Below are 18,985 nucleotides of genomic sequence, written 5' to 3' on the forward strand. Positions count from 1 at the left end.
GTCCGGGGGGGGGGCAGGAGCTTGACGCATGCGTAGAATCAAGACCTCCAGCCTGAGAAGGCTGGAGCCTGACGCATGCGTAAAATCAACACCTCCCGCCTGAGTTTGGTTCGGCTTTTCCCGTTCGGCGCACGCGCGAGAGCGGTCTCTCGCTTCCCCCCACCCCCCACTAGCCCTCCGGGATCGGGGCGTAAGATGGGGGCGGTGCAGTGGCAGTAGCGGAAGTTCACAGGTGAGTGAGCGGCATGACAGCTCCTCACCCGTGGCGCTGATGCCGGAGTGTCGACGGCCGCGGCGCTGGTGACACTCACCTACCTTGTCCGGTAAGTGTCGGCGGCTTTCCAGACTGGCTCATAGCGGGCGATGAGGGAGCCCGGGGGGGCCCCGCCGGCGTCCCCAGGGTAGTGGGATGGTGGCCTGATCGACTCGGGTAACTTCTGCTTCTACCAGGAAGCCCAACTACTAAAAAATACCGGCGGATCCGCATCGCCCAGATCCTGTTTCGCTCTGGAACTAAGGCTGGTCTAGCTCCCTGATACCTGTGTCGAATCCCCTGCCAGTCGATATTTCTTATTGCAACTCAAGGACAAATTTTATTTTTAATTTCACCTTGCTTTGTGTACCCTGCAAATAGACCCATTCTATAATGTGTAGTTTGTACATCAATTAAACCTTTCCATTGGAAATTAACTCCCCTATCCCTAAGCTCATAAGCATAGACCGATAGATTTAACGTCTTTTACGTTGTGATCTTCATATTTTTGATGACACAGGTCGACTTGTTCTGTAAATTAGATTACTGTGTTTAAAAATCGGATTTAAATTTTTATTCATTGGGTTTTGGATACACGAGACTATATTTGCTGGAACAAAAACAGAACAAGCTGCTGGAGGAGTGCAACAGATCAGCCAGCCAGCATCTGTGGAGGCAAAGGAATAATTGATATTTGTTTGGAAATTGTGAAAGTATCAGTTCTGAAGAAGGGTCTCGGCCCAAACCGTTGACTCTTTAGCTTTTTCCATAGATGCTGCCTGACAAATTTCACTTCACATGCTGGTGATAATAAACCTGATTCTGACCTGCTGAGTTCCTCCAGTATTTTGTGTGTGTTGCTTTGGAAGTGTGAAGGCTTGCTCCTGCCTCACCCCTCCTCCTCACCTCTATATGAATATGCCCCCTTTACCTTTTCAGTTCTGATGCAGAGATTCAACCCAAAATCTTGACAAATCCTTTTTCCTCCACAGACACTGTCTGACTATAGATTCTACTTGTTTTTTTTTGGTGAAGCTGCCAAACGTGTACATGTCTTGCTGGTCCTTTGTATCCGTTGAGTTGGTGGTTGGTTTTCAAGTCATGATGACTTTTGAATGCTGTCGTTTAGGTGTGCCTGCATTGAATCTCAGGCACTTTCATTGTCCTTTCTCAACCCACAATGCCCAGCTCTCAGCAACCAAGTTTCTACCCACAACTGAGCTCATAACTTTAGAGGGCACAAGCAACAACATCATGACACTTAGAGCAATAAATATTTTCTCTCAGTTTGGTTTGATACCCAGTTGGTATTCAACTTCCAAACAATGTTAAACCTGAAGTCTTACTGACCTTGAAAGTGTTGCACAGTTTCGCTTAATGTATATCAGAACCCGAAATTTCCATGATGCAGTAAAGTGGAAAATAGCTCTTTCAAAGTAACAACTCTGAGATTCATTTTCTTGCAGGCATACTCAATAAATCTATAAAATAATAACCATAACAGAATCAATGAAAGAGTGGCCAACCTGGGCATTCAACCAGTGTGCGAAAGACGACAAACTGTGCAAATACAAAAAGATAGATTTAATAATAAATAAATAAGCAATAAATATCGAGAAGATGAGACAATGAGTCCTTGAAAGTGTGCCCTTTGGTTGTGAGAACATTTCAATGATGAGACAGGTGGAGTTATCCCCTTGGCAAAACTAGCACAATACAGCAATAGAAGGAAGCTGCTGAAACCTCATTTACAATATTTCAGTCCCTCTGGATGCAGGAGGGGTGTCAAAAGATTATTGAACCGCTGACTTGGTTTGCTCCTTCTTTTAAACAAACAGAATCACTGGACAGCTAAAATTCAAAAGTAGATATTTCTAAACGAATTGGACAAATTAATGGAATTTGTTCCAAGGGACAGTCAGCCTGGGTTTATCAGGGAACATTGTATTTACTGATATATGCTGTAACAAGCATAAGTGAGTTTAGCACATACAGTATCTATATAAATTTTTATCAAGTCCTGACAATAGAGATAATTGATCAATGGCTCAAAAATGGAGTTTAAGAGATGTGAGGTACTGTATTTCAGATGTAACAAGGCAAGTAAATGTACAAAAATAGCAGAATATTGAGTGGTTTTTTTTCATGCTGTTTTTCTCTAACTCTGTGTACATTCACAAATCCTTATGGTAAGATAGGTCAAAAAGTTAAAATGGCATATGGCATGCTTTCCTTTATTAGCTGAGGCTTAGGATATAAAAGCTGGAAGAGAGTGCTGGTACTGTATAGAGCACTAGTTAGGGCATGGCTTGAAATCTTTGATACCAGTCTGGTCTCCAGGGTGTTGAGAAGATGTTGGAAATTTACAAAAATGTTGTCAGGGCAGGGTAGTAGTGGTTTTAAGATCCAGAAAGGTAGGTCTGTTTACTTTGAAACAGATGAGGCCAAGGGGTAGTTTCACTGATCTGCATGCAGTCAGAGGAACCAGGGCAAAGTAAATAGATTGCAGAGCACAGGCTTGCGATGTGGGCGGTGGAATGCGCGGGTTGCCTCCAGCACATCTTTAGATAGTGTTGGTTATTAAGCAAATGATGCATTTCACAGTATGTTTTGCTATACATATGATAAATAAATTAATCTGAATCTAAAACGTATTCCCCTTAGAGGAATACTAGCCAGAGGCCACAGTTAAAGTATATTGTTGATGAATTATAGGGCAGATGAGAAAAAGTGTATTCAGAATGAGACTGACGCAGGTCTGACTGAACTCACTGCCTGAAGGGGTGATGGATGCAGAAGTCTTCTCCACATTCAAGAAGTTCTTGGCTCTGCACTTGAAGAGCTCCGAACTGAACTCAAGCCAGAAGGTGGAGTTAAAGAATTGGAGTGTGGTCATCTGGCCTGGAAGCCTGTCCTGCTACTCAGTGTGGTTATGGCTGATTTGCCCCAAGCTACAACTTTTCTGGCACTTCCCCAATGCCCTTACTTTCCAACATTACAAAAATTTGCCCATCTATTCTTTAAATATTTCCAAAGGTCTAACTTTCATAATCTGTAGAGGACAGAATTCAAGAGGTTAACCACCCTCTACAAGAATAAGATTCCATCTTTTATTTTATAGCTATGTACCTGTTGAGGGTATACTAATGAAAATATCTCAACATCTACACTTTAAGATCTTGTAAATTTCAATAAGGTCACTTATCATTTTTCTAAGTTCCAGCAAATACAGATCCAACTTTTTTAGCCACATATGATAAGACAATCCTCTCACTCCAGGAGTTAGTCCTGACGAAGGGTCTCGGCCTGAAACGTCGACTGCACCTCTTCCTAGAGATGCTCCCTGGCCTGCTGCGTTCACCAGCAACTTTTATGTGTGTTGCTTGAATTTCCAGCATCTGCAGAATTCCTGTTGTTAGTCTATTAATCTCTTTTTGGCTGCTTCAGATGCTAGTATATCCCTGCTTAAATAAAAGGGCCAGCACTTCCTGGTACTCCAGATATGGTCTCATCACCAAAACAGAGCAGTTTTTATAGTTTTTATAATATACTTCCTTTAGCAATGTGAAATTTGATATTTTCTCACTAAAGCAAGGATACATATACCCACTTCCCCACCTTCTCACCTGTCTCTTACTTCCCCGGGTACCCTCCTCCTTCCTATTCTCCTATGATCCACTCTCCTCTCCTATCAGATTCTTTATTCTCCAGCCCTCGACCTTTCCTACCCACCTTGCTTCACCTATCACCTTCTAACTATCCTACTTCTCCTCCCCCCACCTTTTTTATTCTGGCATCTTTTCCCTTCCCTCTCCGTCCTGAAGAAGAGCCTCAGCCTGAACTGTCAGCTGTTTACTCCTTTCCATAGATACTGCCTGACTTGCTGAGTTCCTTCAGCAATTTGTGTGTATTGCATGTAATTTTTTAAAATGAGCAAGTAGGAACAAGCAAGTTGCTGTCACAATTTAGCATTATCTGCAGTAATTGTATTGTTCACTGTAGATTTGTAGCATCAGAGTGAACTTATTTAGCTTCAGTCGCATAGCGGTTAGTATAACACTTTACAGTGCTAGCTGTCAATTCCTGCCATTGACTGTAAGGAATTTGTATGCTCCCCATGACCGTGTGCATTTCCTCCCACATTCCAAAGACATACAAGTTAGGTTTATTCATTTGTGGGCACACTATGTTGGTACCAGAAGCATGGCGACACGCAGGCTGCCCCTCAGCACAGTATCCACGCAAAAGATGTATGTATGTATCGATGAAACACCGCATTTTTGATGTACATGTGACAAATAAAGCAAATCTTTAAAATGATCTTTCAGCTTTTAGTAACCCATATCCTAAGCCACTATATCTTGGGTAAGAGGTAGCTTAATAATGGATTTGGTTGTCACATGATGATACTATAATTATCATTTATCGTGGATTACAAGGCACAGAAGTCACGGTTTCCACTGCAACCAAGGAAGGCCCCCATTATGACAACTACTTGTACCACTGGACCCATACTTCTGACATCAAGAAAGTGGACTTGCCCCAGTGCAATGGCGTCTCCACTTTAAAAATTCTTTCACACAGTTCTCCTGTCATTGATATGACGGACAGACAACATTGCAGGATACATGGAATACCTTGGCAGGCTGGCAAGATGTACTTCTCAACAATGCGGTAGAGATAATCTGACCTAAACTCTTAAGTGAAAATGACATTAAAGCACTTCTGTTTAAAAAAGTCATCTGAGAGCTTCAAAATTTGTCAGATGCTCAATCCATATATGACTTAAAAAAAAAATTGTGACTAGCTGCCAAGAATTTGCCAGCTGTTAACTGCAGTTCACATATGATCATGAAATCTGGCATTGTCAGACAGAAAGGCAATTCACATTGTTTACAGAATGGAATTAAAGCAAGACTTTGAACTAATTGTAAGCCAGCAATGCTGAAGTAATAAACTGGGATACTTGCAACAGGAGGGATGAGGTGAGGGTTAGGAATAGAAATAGAGCAGTATGGGGGTTTGAGATAAATGTATTCCCTGCTATGGTGGAATGGTGAAAAGGAACCAGAAAAGTTTTATTTTCTCATGCTTAATTCTGCCAACACTCTTGGAAGCAGAGAAAGCTAAAATCCTGTTGTGAGTTCCAGCCCAGAATACATTGAGACAACTGATCTAATCAATAACAGCTATATTACACATTGCTAATGATAGCGGTTAACAAATCACTTGTGTTATTTATTTCTTTGTGCAGATTGGAGAGAGTTATGGACTCTTAACTGACATTTTGTGTGATGAGGGAAAAATTGGATGGTCAGAGACATTTTTGTTCCACTTAGTTAACATAATTATAGTAGTGTGTCAGCTGCGGCTCTCTTGGTAGCACTTTCTCCTCCAAATCACATGTTGTAGATTCAAACCCAACTGCAGACTTCAGCTGATAGTTCACTGCACTGGGGGAATGATACGTTATCAGCGATGTTGTCTGATAGATATGATGTTAAATGAGTGCTTCAAATACTATAAATATAGAAGATCAATTATTTTATTTTCCCTGGTGACCTGGTCTGTATTTATCCTTTAATTATAATAATTAAAAAGCAGATTATCTTGTCCTTGCCACATTGCTATATGTAAGAGCTTGTTTTCAGCAAGTTGGCTACAATGTTCCTCCATTTTAACAATGGCAAAACTTCAAATAAAATGTACTTATGATGGAGGAAAGGCAGTATAAAAAATGCAAGTTTTTCTTCTTTAACTCAAGTAGGTGGATAATTGAGATATAACAAAAGCTTCAGCAAGCTACAGAGTACACGCTCTGAAGGGATGAGGCAACCAGGACCGAGCAAACTGAGTGAAGGCAACTTGAGAAATATTAGTGCTGAAAGATCATAAAATGTAAAAATACAGCTAATATCAACCTTTGTTTGTGGGATTTGGGGCAAAATAAAATCCTCTTTTCAGAGTTGGCTGTTCAATTTTCAGCCCAAAAATTGTTTATTAGGGGGTTTCTGTGGATCTTTATTGGGAGATCTTTATTCTCTAACTTAGCAATTGCAGGAAATTAAAGTCATTAAGCAAAGCTCTTCAACTTGTATTGAGAGTTGTTGAACTGTTAAATAAAGGAAAATATTTTGTGCGAAGGATGGGGGAAGGGGCTTTGGCTTCAATATTTCTATCATTCATTCTATTGGGTTCTCGTTTTGTGGATGTCTGTGAAGAGTATGAATTTCAGGTTGTATGCCGTGTATTAATACTGAAAGGGAGTTGTACACTTAATAACTTGACACACGCTTTGTTTTTCAACAAATTAACTGATGTTAAATAAGTCAAACATTTCAATCAATGAATTTTAATGACAGTAAACCCATGATAAATGACCATCCTATTGTTCAGAAAGCACAGTTGTTCTGCATCTAACTCCTTTGCTTCCCATACTTCCCCTTAAACTCACCAGGTCTCAGGTCTGTATGTGGTCTTTCTATAATTTGTAAAACAACCTTTTTATGTTGCAGGGTGAGGGAATTAAAAAAGCAAATAGCAAAAATCTACTTGTGTTACAGGCGATTAATGGTCTTCTATCTGTATTCCACAGTATTTTTGGCGGGACAGTAGTGCTGTAGAAGGGAGTAGGTTACTCTCTCGAACAGCTGTGGAAGTTGTGATAAAAATATGCAGTAGCAATATTCACTGACTTCCAGGCTATAAGTTCAGTAAAGCATTTCCCATAGACAAATTCTTATCAGGTACTCGACAATTCTTTGTTTCAAGTATGAATTTTGCATTGATAATTTGAAAAATCTTTTCCTTCCTATTTTGTACATCCATAATGCTAGCAAGCTGATCATTATCTACAAGTCAAATTTATCATCTAATTTCCTGTTGATGGATGTAGAAAAATTGAACAAGGAACTTAAACTCTGAATCTGTTATTATTAACAGTTTTCCCCTGAAGAAGTATATTTTATTGAATATATGCAACTACAGATCTTGTTCAATTCAGATAAGAAGATTGATATAGCAAACCAGTGCTTCAGGAGTTCAAACCATTTATTTCCATGTTTACTTCTAGGAACTTGAGGTAAATTACTAACAGCTATACTGCTGAGTGAAGCATAGAGCACACAACTGAAGCTTTTCTTTGGGGGTTAAAAACTGATGTAAATTCGAAGCTGGATTCAGCTACTAAGGCTGAAACCCTGAGGGACTGCTGAATAATGAGCCCTTTTTATTAGTTGCCGTTCGGTGAGTCTGACGTTACAGAAATCTGTGTCTTATTTGCAGACAGATGTAGTCTGTTGGGGTGAGTTTCCAACACACTGAAGTCTTCTGGCTAACAACTGCACATGGTCACATCAATACTTGGTCTATTCAGATCTCAAAGCAGGCTTTTCTAAGTTACATGTACATCTGATTCAAAGGCTGTTTTTAATATTCAGAAATTGTCAGGAGTTTATTAATAACATATTATTCAGATACAGGCATTTTATGTGTGTGTCATTATAGTTATTCTTGTTTTTCTTACCTGAACAAACCTAATAGTTACAAACAGACCAAGCTTGTTAGATTTGTTTCAGCTGGGGTTTCTTTTATCAGATATTAAACATGAAATGTTTGAAACACTGAGCGAGTCAGATAAAATCTGTAGAAAAAGAGATGACCTTTCAAGACTGAGAGCCATAATCAGAAAGTGAAAAGGTAACAAAATAAATGAATTATTGAATCTCATTATTTTATTTGTTTTTTTTATATTTCAGATAACAAGAATATTAAGATTATCTATGTACGAGATTGTTTAAGACCACATTAAGCAAATTTTATTAAATCAGAACGTGTGTGGTTTTTGTGGTGGGTCAATATTACAGCAGAAAATTCATCTTTTGCACTTGAGAAGACTTGCTGTAAAATTCAGCTCTGTTTCAGGTGTCAATTGGAAAACTTAGCTAAGTGTGTAATATCCTTGAAGAAATACTCAAGATATTAGCAGACAACTTTTTTTAAGGACTTTCTATGTGGTGAAAATATGTCTTGTGTGTAGTAGTGCTGGTTACTGTAAACTTGCTGAATCCACAGTTCTCTAACTAATACTTTAGCTGAATACTTCAATTGGACCGAGATTTTATTTTTATTTGTTATACGTGTGTGTGTGTGTGTGTGTGTGTGTGTGTGTCTTTATCTATCTATATATATATATATAAAACTATCACCTTCTATGGCCATCTTGCAACATTATTTAAATGTTTTTGTCATGTATTGATGTAGAATGAAGGTGTCCTTCCAAAGGGTTTTGGCCTGAAATGTCAACTGTACTTTTTTCCCCATAGACGTTGCCTGGCCTGCTGAGTTCTTCCAGCATTTTGTGTGTATTGCTCAGATTTCCAGCATCTGCAGATTTTCTCTTGTTTGAAGTTTTACCATTTCTTTCCTTTCTCCTTTCAGATCTAATTCTGCCTTTGCTGGAGCCTCATGTCTGGCCATCTCTATGGTTTGCCTGAAGGAAATGATTCTATGAGCTCCCTTCGCATATCCATTGGTGGTCTTCCTGTTATAGCTTCCATGACAAAAACAAGAGACTCTCGTTTTCACCTAAAATGGAAGGCTATACTAGTAGCTGCTGTCATTCTCTTCATACTATACATGGTATATTTTCACAAAGGATCCTCAAATAATTCTCATCTGCGAAATGTCCACAACTGGCAGATTGATAATTTTCCGAGGGACAGATACAACGACACGTACCCTCTTTCACCCCCGCAGAAAACGCTGGAAGGCATCCGATACCGTATCGGCCTGATTGCTGACCTGGACACCAGCTCAAAGAATGAATTGAACACTTGGGTCAGTTACTTAAAGAAAGGCTACTTAATTTTATCAAACAGTGGTGACAAGGTGTCTGTAGAATGGGACAAAAATGACTCCACTCTCAAAACACATTTGTCAGAAAAAGGACGTGGTATGGAACTGTCAGAGCTAATAGCATTCAATGGAAAGCTTTACACTGTGGACGACAGGACGGGAGTAGTGTATGATATTGATGGGGACAAGGCAGTCCCTTGGGCCATCCTATCTGATGGTGATGGGACTGTTGAGAAAGGTACCACAGTAATTTACTTTCTCTGTTTATGCACTATAAATTGCTGTCTGTCTTGTGGAAGACTGTAGCTTTCAATTCACTGTGTAAGACCCTGAGTAAAAGTTGGTTTATTTAATGCTTTTTATAAAGTCACATTTGCTCAAACCTGTAGAGATCATCGAATTATTTGGAAAATAATTGCATTTCAGATAACCAGTAATGCAGCAAAATCTTTGCTTCACAGACTAGAGGGGCATCCAGTTAGAACGGAGATGAGGAGAAATTTCTTTAGAAGAGGACGTGTATCTGTGGAATTAATTGCCATAGACAGATATGGAGGCCCAGTCATTGGGATTATTTAAAGTAGAGGTTGATACGTTCTTAATTAGTCAGGGTATCAAATGTTATGGAGGGGGGAAGACAAAGAATGTGGTTGAGGAGTATAATAAATCAACCATGATAAGCATATTCAATGGGCAAAATGATTGAATTCCTCTCTTGTGTCTTATAGTCTTATGGTCTTGTAGAAGATGTTAGGCAGTGGGATTAAGAGAGGCATTGTGAATGTCGTGACTGTGAACAAAATCACCAGAGAGACACTGAAGCTAGTGGGTATAGATGTCTTTATTCAGCAAAACGAGCAGCAGGCATCATATTCGACACATTCTTGGAAGAAGAGGCCTGTGTGGCCCATATTACATGATATTTTTATATATTAAGGATCAAAGGTGACAGCAGGACAATTCTATAGTTACAATGTGTCTAAAATGCTTCCTTTAAATTACATCTCTAATTTTCAAATACCTCCATCTTCACACCCATACCCCAGACACTCAAAATGAATGTTAATTCCCACTGACACTGAGCAGCATTCATGCATATGCAGGCATCTGCGGTCAAATGGAGTGTTTCTTTGTTTGCAGCCAACCCCAAAATGCAGCTCCAGAATGACCATTGTTCAGAGCTGCATTTTGGATTCAATCTACAATCCACGTTCAGGTCTAAAGACTGGCTGCTGTTGAAATTAGTACTTGCTATATACCATAACTCAGAATATGCCCAAACAGTGAACAAGGACAGAGATTTCCAAGTTAATGCAGATGCAGAACCATCAGGATCATCTGAATGAAGGTAATGAGTGAGCCAGGCTTTTTGTAAGGTTGAACTCGGGTAGCTACTCATATATTGTAGTGGGGCCAACATTTAAACTGTTTGGAAGATAATAAGAATAGTCATAATTTGCAGGAAAAATAAATGCTTTCTGTGGGTTATTGCAAAATGTTCAGATGAGGAAGTGATGTGTTATCAGAAATTCTGTGTGATAGATGTGTAAAATCAGTGCCTCAAATGAATGTGGATGACCATACTTGGAGAAGGAAGTAGAGGAACTCATGAAGAAGGAGCTAGCATAAATCTGGGGAAAGAATTGAGTGCATAATTTATGTGAAATGACATTAAGAAGAAAGAAGCTTGACGATGGGAGAGAAATTGGTTTGATGCTGGAAGGGTTGAATTTGATGGGCAGGGGGAAATCAGAGAAAATACTGTACAGTGGTGCAATTGTACCTTAATGGAAAATAAGAAATGGAGCTCTCTGGGATATCGTGAAGTGAGAACGAAGAAATAGGTAAAGCATTTGCCTTGTATTTCCTCAAAAGGAGCTTATCACTATTGAAGCTTAACAATTTAAAGTTATTATGATCATTATCCGCAGTCAATTCTTGGATTATTAAATGTTGCTTAACACAATCTGTTAGGAGCAGTATATTTTTAAATGGTTTCTGCAAGAATGGGTTAGTGGCCTGCTGCCAATTCATTATTATTAACAATGTGCCAGGGTCTTGGATTTGCATTTGGAGCCTTACTTTAACAAATTGAGGAGTTCCCCCTCACTTTCACTACAAGAAATTTCCAACCTCTGGTCCCTTCCAAAACCACTTTGCAACACATTGGATTTCTGTAAACAAAATATTTTCACTGGAGAATTAAAATACCATGAAGAGAAGAAAATTCTCCAACGGAATTATTCCATGGGAAACATTCTTGAACTATTTGAGGCAGTTTGGTTAAAATCATAAACCCAAGCTTTCTCACTGCCTTTTAATGCTATAATAAGATCAGTCATGGGAGACCCCAACTGTGACAATACTCCAAAACTAACACTAGTAACTAAACAAAACTGTGTTCTTACACTTAATGTCTTGATGGCAAATTGGAGACATACTTTCACTTGACATTTATTTTACTGTTTATCAGTCCATTAGTGAAAATGCAAATATAAAACTATATTTTATAAAAACCATATAACATAAGAGCAGAATTAGGCCATTCAGCCCATCAAGTCCACTCTGTTTCCCATTTGAATACCAAGAGGCTCGACAGTATCTAGCAGTATCAAATTGGACCATAAGCAGGCACACAAACTTACAACAGTATGCATATATTATATATACTATATATATTTTTCTGTTGCATATACACAAGTAAATCAGTGTCTGTGAAGGGATAAGTCTTGTTCATGTTTCACTGTATGCCATTCATTCAAAAGGTTTGTGTAAATCCTTAAAATGAACTTCTGTGCTTTTTCTTAGGCTTCAAAGCTGAATGGTTAGCAGTAAAAGATGAGCACCTTTATGTAGGAGGACTTGGTAAGGAGTGGACTACCACCACAGGAGAGGTAGTCAATGAAAATCCAGAGTGGGTGAAAGTTATTGGCTACAAAGGTGATGTGAATCATGAGAACTGGGTGCCTCACTACAATGCTCTGCGTGCAGCTGCCGGCATCAAGTCTCCAGGTAAGAACAATGTGTGCCTTTGGTGACTCAGCATATGTGTGGAAAATCCTGTGGTATAATTTGGTTTTGTACAAAGAGTGTGTCAGCATTAGTCACTAATGATTGATTATTTTCCTGTGGAGATATGAAAGAGCAACAAGTGACAACCGTGAAAATGAAGTGACCCAAAAATTGGAAATTAACATGGGTGCGCACCATTTTCTATCGAGATTGCAGTATTATTCCTGTCACTGCCATCTCAAAGGGTCATAAAGGTCTTTAAAGTTGTGATCTACTTTATCACTGGCATATAATCTTACCAGTCACTGGACCCTTTACTGAGAAAGGATGTGCTGGTATTAGCAAGGGTCCAGAGGAGTTCTGAGAATGGAAGGGTTATCGTAGGAGGAGCATTTGATGGCTCTGTACCTGTAGTGACTGGAGTTTTGAAAAATGGTGGTGGCGGGGGGAGGGGTGAGGATCTCATTGAAACCTATTGAATATTGAAAGGCCCAAATAGAGTGGATGTGGAGAGGATTTTTCCAATAGTGTGGGAGTTTAGCACCAGGGAGTTTAGCACCCTTGGAATACAAGGACTTCCCTTTAGTACAGAGATGATGAGGAATTTCTTTAGCTGGAGGGTGATGAATTTGTGGAATTCATTGCCTCAGATGGCTGTGAAGGCTAAGTCATTGAGTAAATTTAAAGCGGGAGCTGATAGTTTCTTGATTAGTAAGGGCATCAAAGGTTACAGGGAGCAGGCAGGAGAATAAGACCATAAGACATGGGTACAGAATTAGGCCATTCGGCCCATTGAGCCTGCTCTAGCATTTCCATCATGGCTGGTTTATTATTCCTCTCAACCCCAGTCTCCTGTCCTCCTCATTAATGATTTAGATGATAGATTTGATGGCTTTGTGGCCACGTTTGTAGATGATATGAAGATAGGTGGAGGAGCAGGTTGTGTTCAGAAAGCAGGGAGTCTGCAGAAGGAGACAAACGGATTATGATAATGGAGAAAGAGACAGATGGTATATAGTGTAGGGAAATGTATGGTCATGTACTTTGTTAGAAGGAATAAAGCTGTAGACATTTTCTAAATGGAGAGAAGATTCAAAAACAGAGGTGCAAAGTTCTTGGGAGTTCCCTGCCTTTTCCAATGGTTTATGGTCTAAATGTTTTTTTAATCACAGTCGTTTTAGATAATAAAATTAACCAGTTGCTCACTAAATAACCTATTCCATAAACTTGGTGACATCACACATTCAAAATTCAGATTTGAATTTTATTAAACCATGGCACACATTGCAATTTGTTTTGTCAATAGCGGAATATTATAATTGGCTTGGCTTGCCGGTATGAATTACTCCATGGGGAAATAGTTTTGGCTTTGCGTGGCTGCCTTACACTAGAAATAAGCAATTCAAAATTGTGTTTCCATGCAAAGACCAGGAGGGCAAACCTACCACGCCTAGAAATAGATTACAGTTGGAAATTTTGTTTACCATGTAATGCGCATTTACTTTGTTTTTACCAATTATGACAATTTTAATGTTTTGGAAGAGGAATGAAAACTAACAAAATTAAAATTTGAAGGTGGATATCAGTTCTCATTTTTTGGGGTTTATTGTTGGATGTACCTGTTCCATTCCTTTAATTTGTAGCACTATTAAGCCTTCTTCATTAAATTCATTTTATAGGAAGATTACAAAAGGAGGATATGGTGTAACTGAGTCTTTGCAATGTGATTTATAGTTTTCCTAGATTGAGAATGAAGTGTCATCATTCTGTTCTCCTAACACAGGATATCTGATTCATGAATCTGCTGCGTGGAGCGATCGGCTGCAGCGCTGGTTCTTTCTGCCACGGCGAGCCAGCAACGAACGCTACAACGAAAAAGATGATGAGCACAGGGGAACAAACCTCATTATTAAATCTACTCAAGATTTCAAAGAGGTCTCAGTGAGCAAGATTGGAGAGGTTAACCCAACACGAGGATTCTCCTCCTTCAAGTTCATTCCTGATACAGACGATCAGATCATTGTGTCACTGAAATCTGAAGAAGATAATGGGAAAATAGCCACCTACATTATGGCTTTTACTTTAGATGGACGCTTCCTTTTAGAGGAAACTAAAGTGGCTGACATAAAATATGAAGGAATAGAATTCATATAAGATTCCTCCTAATCAAAAGTGTTAGGATTTGGATCAAAGTGCTACTGCTTCCAAGAAAAGCATTTCCTAATGAATGTTGGTTTCTTCTTTAGAATGGTTCTTGGTTGCTTTTAATCTGAAGTTGTGTTCTTTTATAATACCCTGTTTGTTTACATTAAAGAAACTGAATCCGAGGTATTGCAAAATCAGCACCTCTGCACTCTTCTTGAAGATATTTTTCACATTTTCTTGTCATAATTAAAAATATATATAGCTGGGATGTTGCCTTGTATTTACATGCCATAAAATCTGCAACCGTGCCATAAAGTTTACTTGTCCCTTTCCCTCAGATCAAAGCTGATTGTTTCGGTAATCAGTGAATTTGTGAACTTTAAACTTAATGAAGTTGCATATCTTAAAACCAGAAATAATTAGTAAAATTACTATTTCACATGGATAAAATATCAATTTGCAGGATAGAATATCAGCCTCGGTAAATTGCTGCATGCAAGCTGTGGCCACTGCAGTCTGTATGTGGTAATGGATGGTAGGTGGTGACTGGACCAGCGCTCAAATACACTGATGTACTCGAGATATTCGTAAGCTGGAATCATCCAGGCAGTGTGGGGAACAGTGGTTTACTCGTCTGTAAAATTAAAACCTAGTCCAAATGTGATCAAAGCCTGGAATGCGATTCTCAATCATGGCCACATCTCTCCTGTAAATATAATCATCTCAGATGTGCAATTGAAACAATTTGTATTTTTAAACGAGTATTATTCAAAGAATTTACAGAAAAAGTATTCTGATTGCTTAAGAACACTTCAGTGCTGCCAGTGCACCTTAGTTTTGGTGAAGTTGCACTCAATGCTACCAGAATGTAATGTATATTTCTAACCAGACTTAGGATCTCGGGGTATATGACAGTGTATCTATTTCACCAACATGACGTATCCCACTCAGTCTCCATCACAGAATCCTCTGTGTTGAATACTGCTGCAATTGGCCTATGCCCCATTCTTAATAGATGTTCTTCCATCTAATAAGTCAATGAAGCCTACCTTGGCATATCATGAACCCATTTGCTTGTTCCACGGGGTGTATGTATTTATACTGTGTAGTTCAGTGTACTTTAGGAAGAAAACAGGCAAATATCGTTCTCTTGTGCAGGTCTCTCACTCTCTCTTTCTTCTCAAGCCATTGACAATTGTTGATATTAGTGTATTAGGAAGAGCCACAGTTTTATCTGACCATGGAAATTCCGTGCTTTGTGAAATTATATCAGATGCCCATCTTCCTCAAGTTCTCATTGAGCTTTGTAAAATGTTCAGAAGAAAACCACCAAATACTGCAACATTACAGAATTGTTTATCAATCTATATTTTTTCATCGTACCGATCAATGTCTTTTGCAGTTCCTGATGAGTCTCATGAATTGTATTGTATCCTGTGACTTCCATCTGGTTTAGTCTTACACAAATTTGCTGCAAGTCTGCACTTCTCCCTACACTCGACCAAGAACTTGGCATCTTTTGCAGCCTCTTCAATGCCCTGGAACCTCAGTACACATTGGAAGACACTCTAGTATGCATGACCTGACTATTTGGGTGTCGATTTTAGTCCAAGGGCAAGTACTATTTCCAATCTGTAACCCAGGCTCATTCATCTAAATTAGTTGAGTCAAGTTCAAAGTATTTACAAACAGCTTTAAAACGTAATTCATGATTATTTTCCCTGAACTTGCATTGGTGCTATTGAGATTTTGACTGGGTTTAAACTCTTGGACAACGTAATGGCAAGTTATTGCCAATTAATACATTTTATAGTTGGCCTTCCCCATGTCAGTTATTGAAGGAGGTGCCTGTGGGAATAATACATCATTACTCTGAGAAGTTATTTTTTGCTTATTTTCTTCCACTTGAAGTTGTACTCTGGATTGAGTAGCACACCACTTGCTAATACTCAACCATAGGTAGCATTCACATTGACAAGCTGTTGAGCTATCTCAAGAGGCACTTCTAGAGATGGTTTGGAAGACTTGAATATCCTTACTAGTAGAGACGTGCATTTATCTATGATTTCTTGTAAGCAGTTATATTTTTAAAATTCTTTTAAAATCATGTGAGGTACGACTAACTAGACTCTGCACATTGAGTAATGCTTTCCAATCTGCCACTGCAGGCATGAATTGCCCTTTATTTGCTCTCATAATTCAGTGGTTTTCAAGTTTCCTTTGAAAGAAACCACATGAACTTTTAACATCACGCAGATCAACAGTATAAAAACGTTTCCAAAAGAGTTATTCTTTCCTGCTACAAAGCTGTAAACTAGAGAACATTTTCAATGAAAATAAAACTTATTTTCTTTTTATACCATCCAGATCCATCTGCATTTCACTTTGAGAAGAATTTCTCTTTGTTATATTTTACAGAATCATCCACCCTAAACACAGACACATCACAAGTAGCATGCTCTTTTCAATTGGTTCTAATGAAGTCAGAACTAATTTTTGGATGTATTTGCACACAAAATCAAGGCTTGCTAAAATTTATTATAATGCATTTATTTATAAAGTACTGAGCCAGCCAAACATTAAACCAACTCAAACTTGAATGTATGACACAATATACACCCTGCCCAAACTTGCCCAGCACAGTTAGGCTCAAGTTGGGAAGCCAGGTTTTGGTGGAAAGTATTACACCACTGTCCTGGTTTTAGCTTTTTACTTATTGAAAGGTTTTGGAGAGTAAGAAGGTGGGGCACTGAGTTCGGTCCTCCTTTATGTAGTTAACCAAGTAAGACTTAAACCTACTCTTCTCCTGTTTGCCCTCTCCTCAGAAGAGTATAGTGTAAGATTTCAATACAAGTAGCACCATTGAATGCCGAGGTATCATAAGAATGTTACTGGAGATCTTCAAAGCATCTTCCAGTATTCTGTGCTTTTGTATAAGTATTTAATACTTGATGTTGCACTCTCTCAAAAAGTAATGGTGGAGTTTTTCTGTTGGGTTCTCACACAAATTTTTCCATCATAAATTGTCCAAAATCATCCAAACCAGCGCAAATGATCACCAAAATTGAACTGATGTTTTTTAAACACACATTGTAGTGCACACCTGGAATACTGTGTACAGTTTTGTTCTCCTTTCAAAGGATATGCTTGTCTTGGAGGCACTGGAACAAAATTCTCGCTTGGTTTTTCGGATGAGTGGTGTCCTGAGAGGTTAAATTGTGAGGCCGTTCTCTCTCAGGTTCAGAAAAATGGAGGTGATCACAAAATAATGTACATACTTCAGATTTGCAAACTAGAATTGAAGGCATAGTCCTGGAAATAAGGATAGGACATTCAGAATTTTGGTAAGAAGGAAGTTCCGAGGATTGAGATTTTTTTTGGGGGGGGGGTGGATTTTATATATTAAAGAACTATGCTTGTTCAGTTATTAAGTGTTTGTAATCAGAGAGGAATGAGAGAGAGAAAGATTGGATAGGAAAATGGAGTTCGGTAAAAGAGTTGCCAAAATCTTGGTGAATGGTAGTGAAGGCTCATGGGTCTATGCAGTCAACTCTTCCTATTTTGAATTGATAACTTATCTTTTGAAGAGTTAAATATTTAAGTGATATTTAGATTATTTTGTAAATTAAAGCAATGAAACTACTAAGAGCTTCTGCATATTTTAAATAACATTCAGTAATTTCAAATTATTTGCAGGTCACAGTGGACAATCATGTTTATTTTTTTGTAATTAAATCATTTTATGCTCAATAAGTACACCAAGTTAGTTCTTTACCCATACTACCTGTTTGTGCTTGTTACCAGCATGTTTTGCATCAGTGAGAGAGGTGAGTTAGGTGAATCTTGGTCCATAACACTTAAAGAAAGTAAGCACAATTTGTACTGCAGCTTGCAGTCAAAGTAACAACTCTACCCCTGTATCATGATGGTCAGCTTTATTTTGACTTGAGTTTGAGCATCTGGAAATTGTATTCAGATAGTTATGGTTCATTTCAAGTGCATTTTGCATTCTGGGAGAGATCACCTTCTGTTAGCACGTTTAATCACCTTATTCATTCATGTGAAAATCAATTTAAATCTGATAAATTAGTGGTGAACTAGTGGTTCTCTGCTGTTTAATTAATTTTTATTTTATTTCTGTAATTTAAATAATGGTTATTGCCGTGGGTTGTTTTAACTTTATCCTTATGGTAAAACACTTTTTAATGTTATTCACTGGATCTTTAGATGGAAATGGTTTGTGAAAAAGGCACTGGGAATTTTACAAAAAAATGTGTTTACTTAAAATTGAAGTCCAATAACTTAAAAAAAAACGACATACAGTGCATAGATGTAACTTGCCCACCAGTTCTACTCTGACTCATCTGTATCAGAAACAAAAGAATGTATGGTTAAACTTGTTTGGATTTCATGTAATTGTTCATGCTGACACCAATAAATCTACATCCAATAATTTAAATAGTGTTTAAGTTTGTTCACTTCAAACTGCACTTTTACCAATTACTAGCCCAGTCAAATTTGTCAGTAACAGGGCTATTGCCTAATTTTGAACGAAGTGTGACTTCTGAATGAGCACTTGCAAGACTAAGAGATATATCAGCTAAAATAAAGTCATTACATTGTGTGTAACAACAACAGAGCCAATAATTTAATTCAGATTTGTAAGTAGATTTTAAAGACATAATTGAAACACCAACCTTCTCAATGAATAATTAGTAT

General features: G+C 38.4%; 1 protein-coding gene across 3 annotated transcripts; it reads left to right on the forward strand.

Moving 5' to 3' along the window:
• Positions 1 to 29: 29 nt before the first annotated feature.
• On the forward strand, positions 30 to 18,735 carry cant1b (calcium activated nucleotidase 1b). Of its 3 annotated transcripts, XM_063074546.1 has the most exons (5): positions 30 to 323; positions 7,850 to 7,951; positions 8,693 to 9,347; positions 11,918 to 12,121; positions 13,905 to 18,735. In XM_063074546.1, exons 3-5 carry the CDS (start codon positions 8,720 to 8,722, stop codon positions 14,273 to 14,275), a joined length of 1,203 nt encoding a protein of 400 aa, XP_062930616.1. In that variant the 5' UTR covers positions 30 to 323; positions 7,850 to 7,951; positions 8,693 to 8,719; the 3' UTR covers positions 14,276 to 18,735. The 3 variants fall into 3 exon arrangements, with proteins under 3 accessions (XP_062930616.1, XP_062930617.1, XP_062930615.1); XM_063074547.1 differs by lacking the exon at positions 7,850 to 7,951 and having other exon boundaries at positions 30 to 232; XM_063074545.1 differs by lacking the exon at positions 7,850 to 7,951 and having other exon boundaries at positions 31 to 323.
• Positions 18,736 to 18,985: the final 250 nt, after the last annotated feature.

Source organism: Mobula hypostoma, chromosome 22, assembly GCF_963921235.1.
Source record: "Mobula hypostoma chromosome 22, sMobHyp1.1, whole genome shotgun sequence".
NCBI classification, from domain to species: Eukaryota; Metazoa; Chordata; class Chondrichthyes; order Myliobatiformes; family Myliobatidae; genus Mobula; species Mobula hypostoma.

What these genes read in the sequence shown, in the direction of transcription:
- cant1b (XM_063074546.1), top strand. Translation starts at nt 8,720, where the DNA reads ATGTCTGGCCATCTCTATGGTTTGCCTGAAGGAAATGATTCTATGAGC. An exon ending in TGATGGGACTGTTGAGAAAG is followed by an intron (nt 9,348 to 11,917) that starts GTACCACAGTAA and finishes GCTTTTTCTTAG; the next exon opens with GCTTCAAAGCTGAATGGTTA. An exon ending in TGCCGGCATCAAGTCTCCAG is followed by an intron (nt 12,122 to 13,904) that starts GTAAGAACAATG and finishes CTCCTAACACAG; the next exon opens with GATATCTGATTCATGAATCT.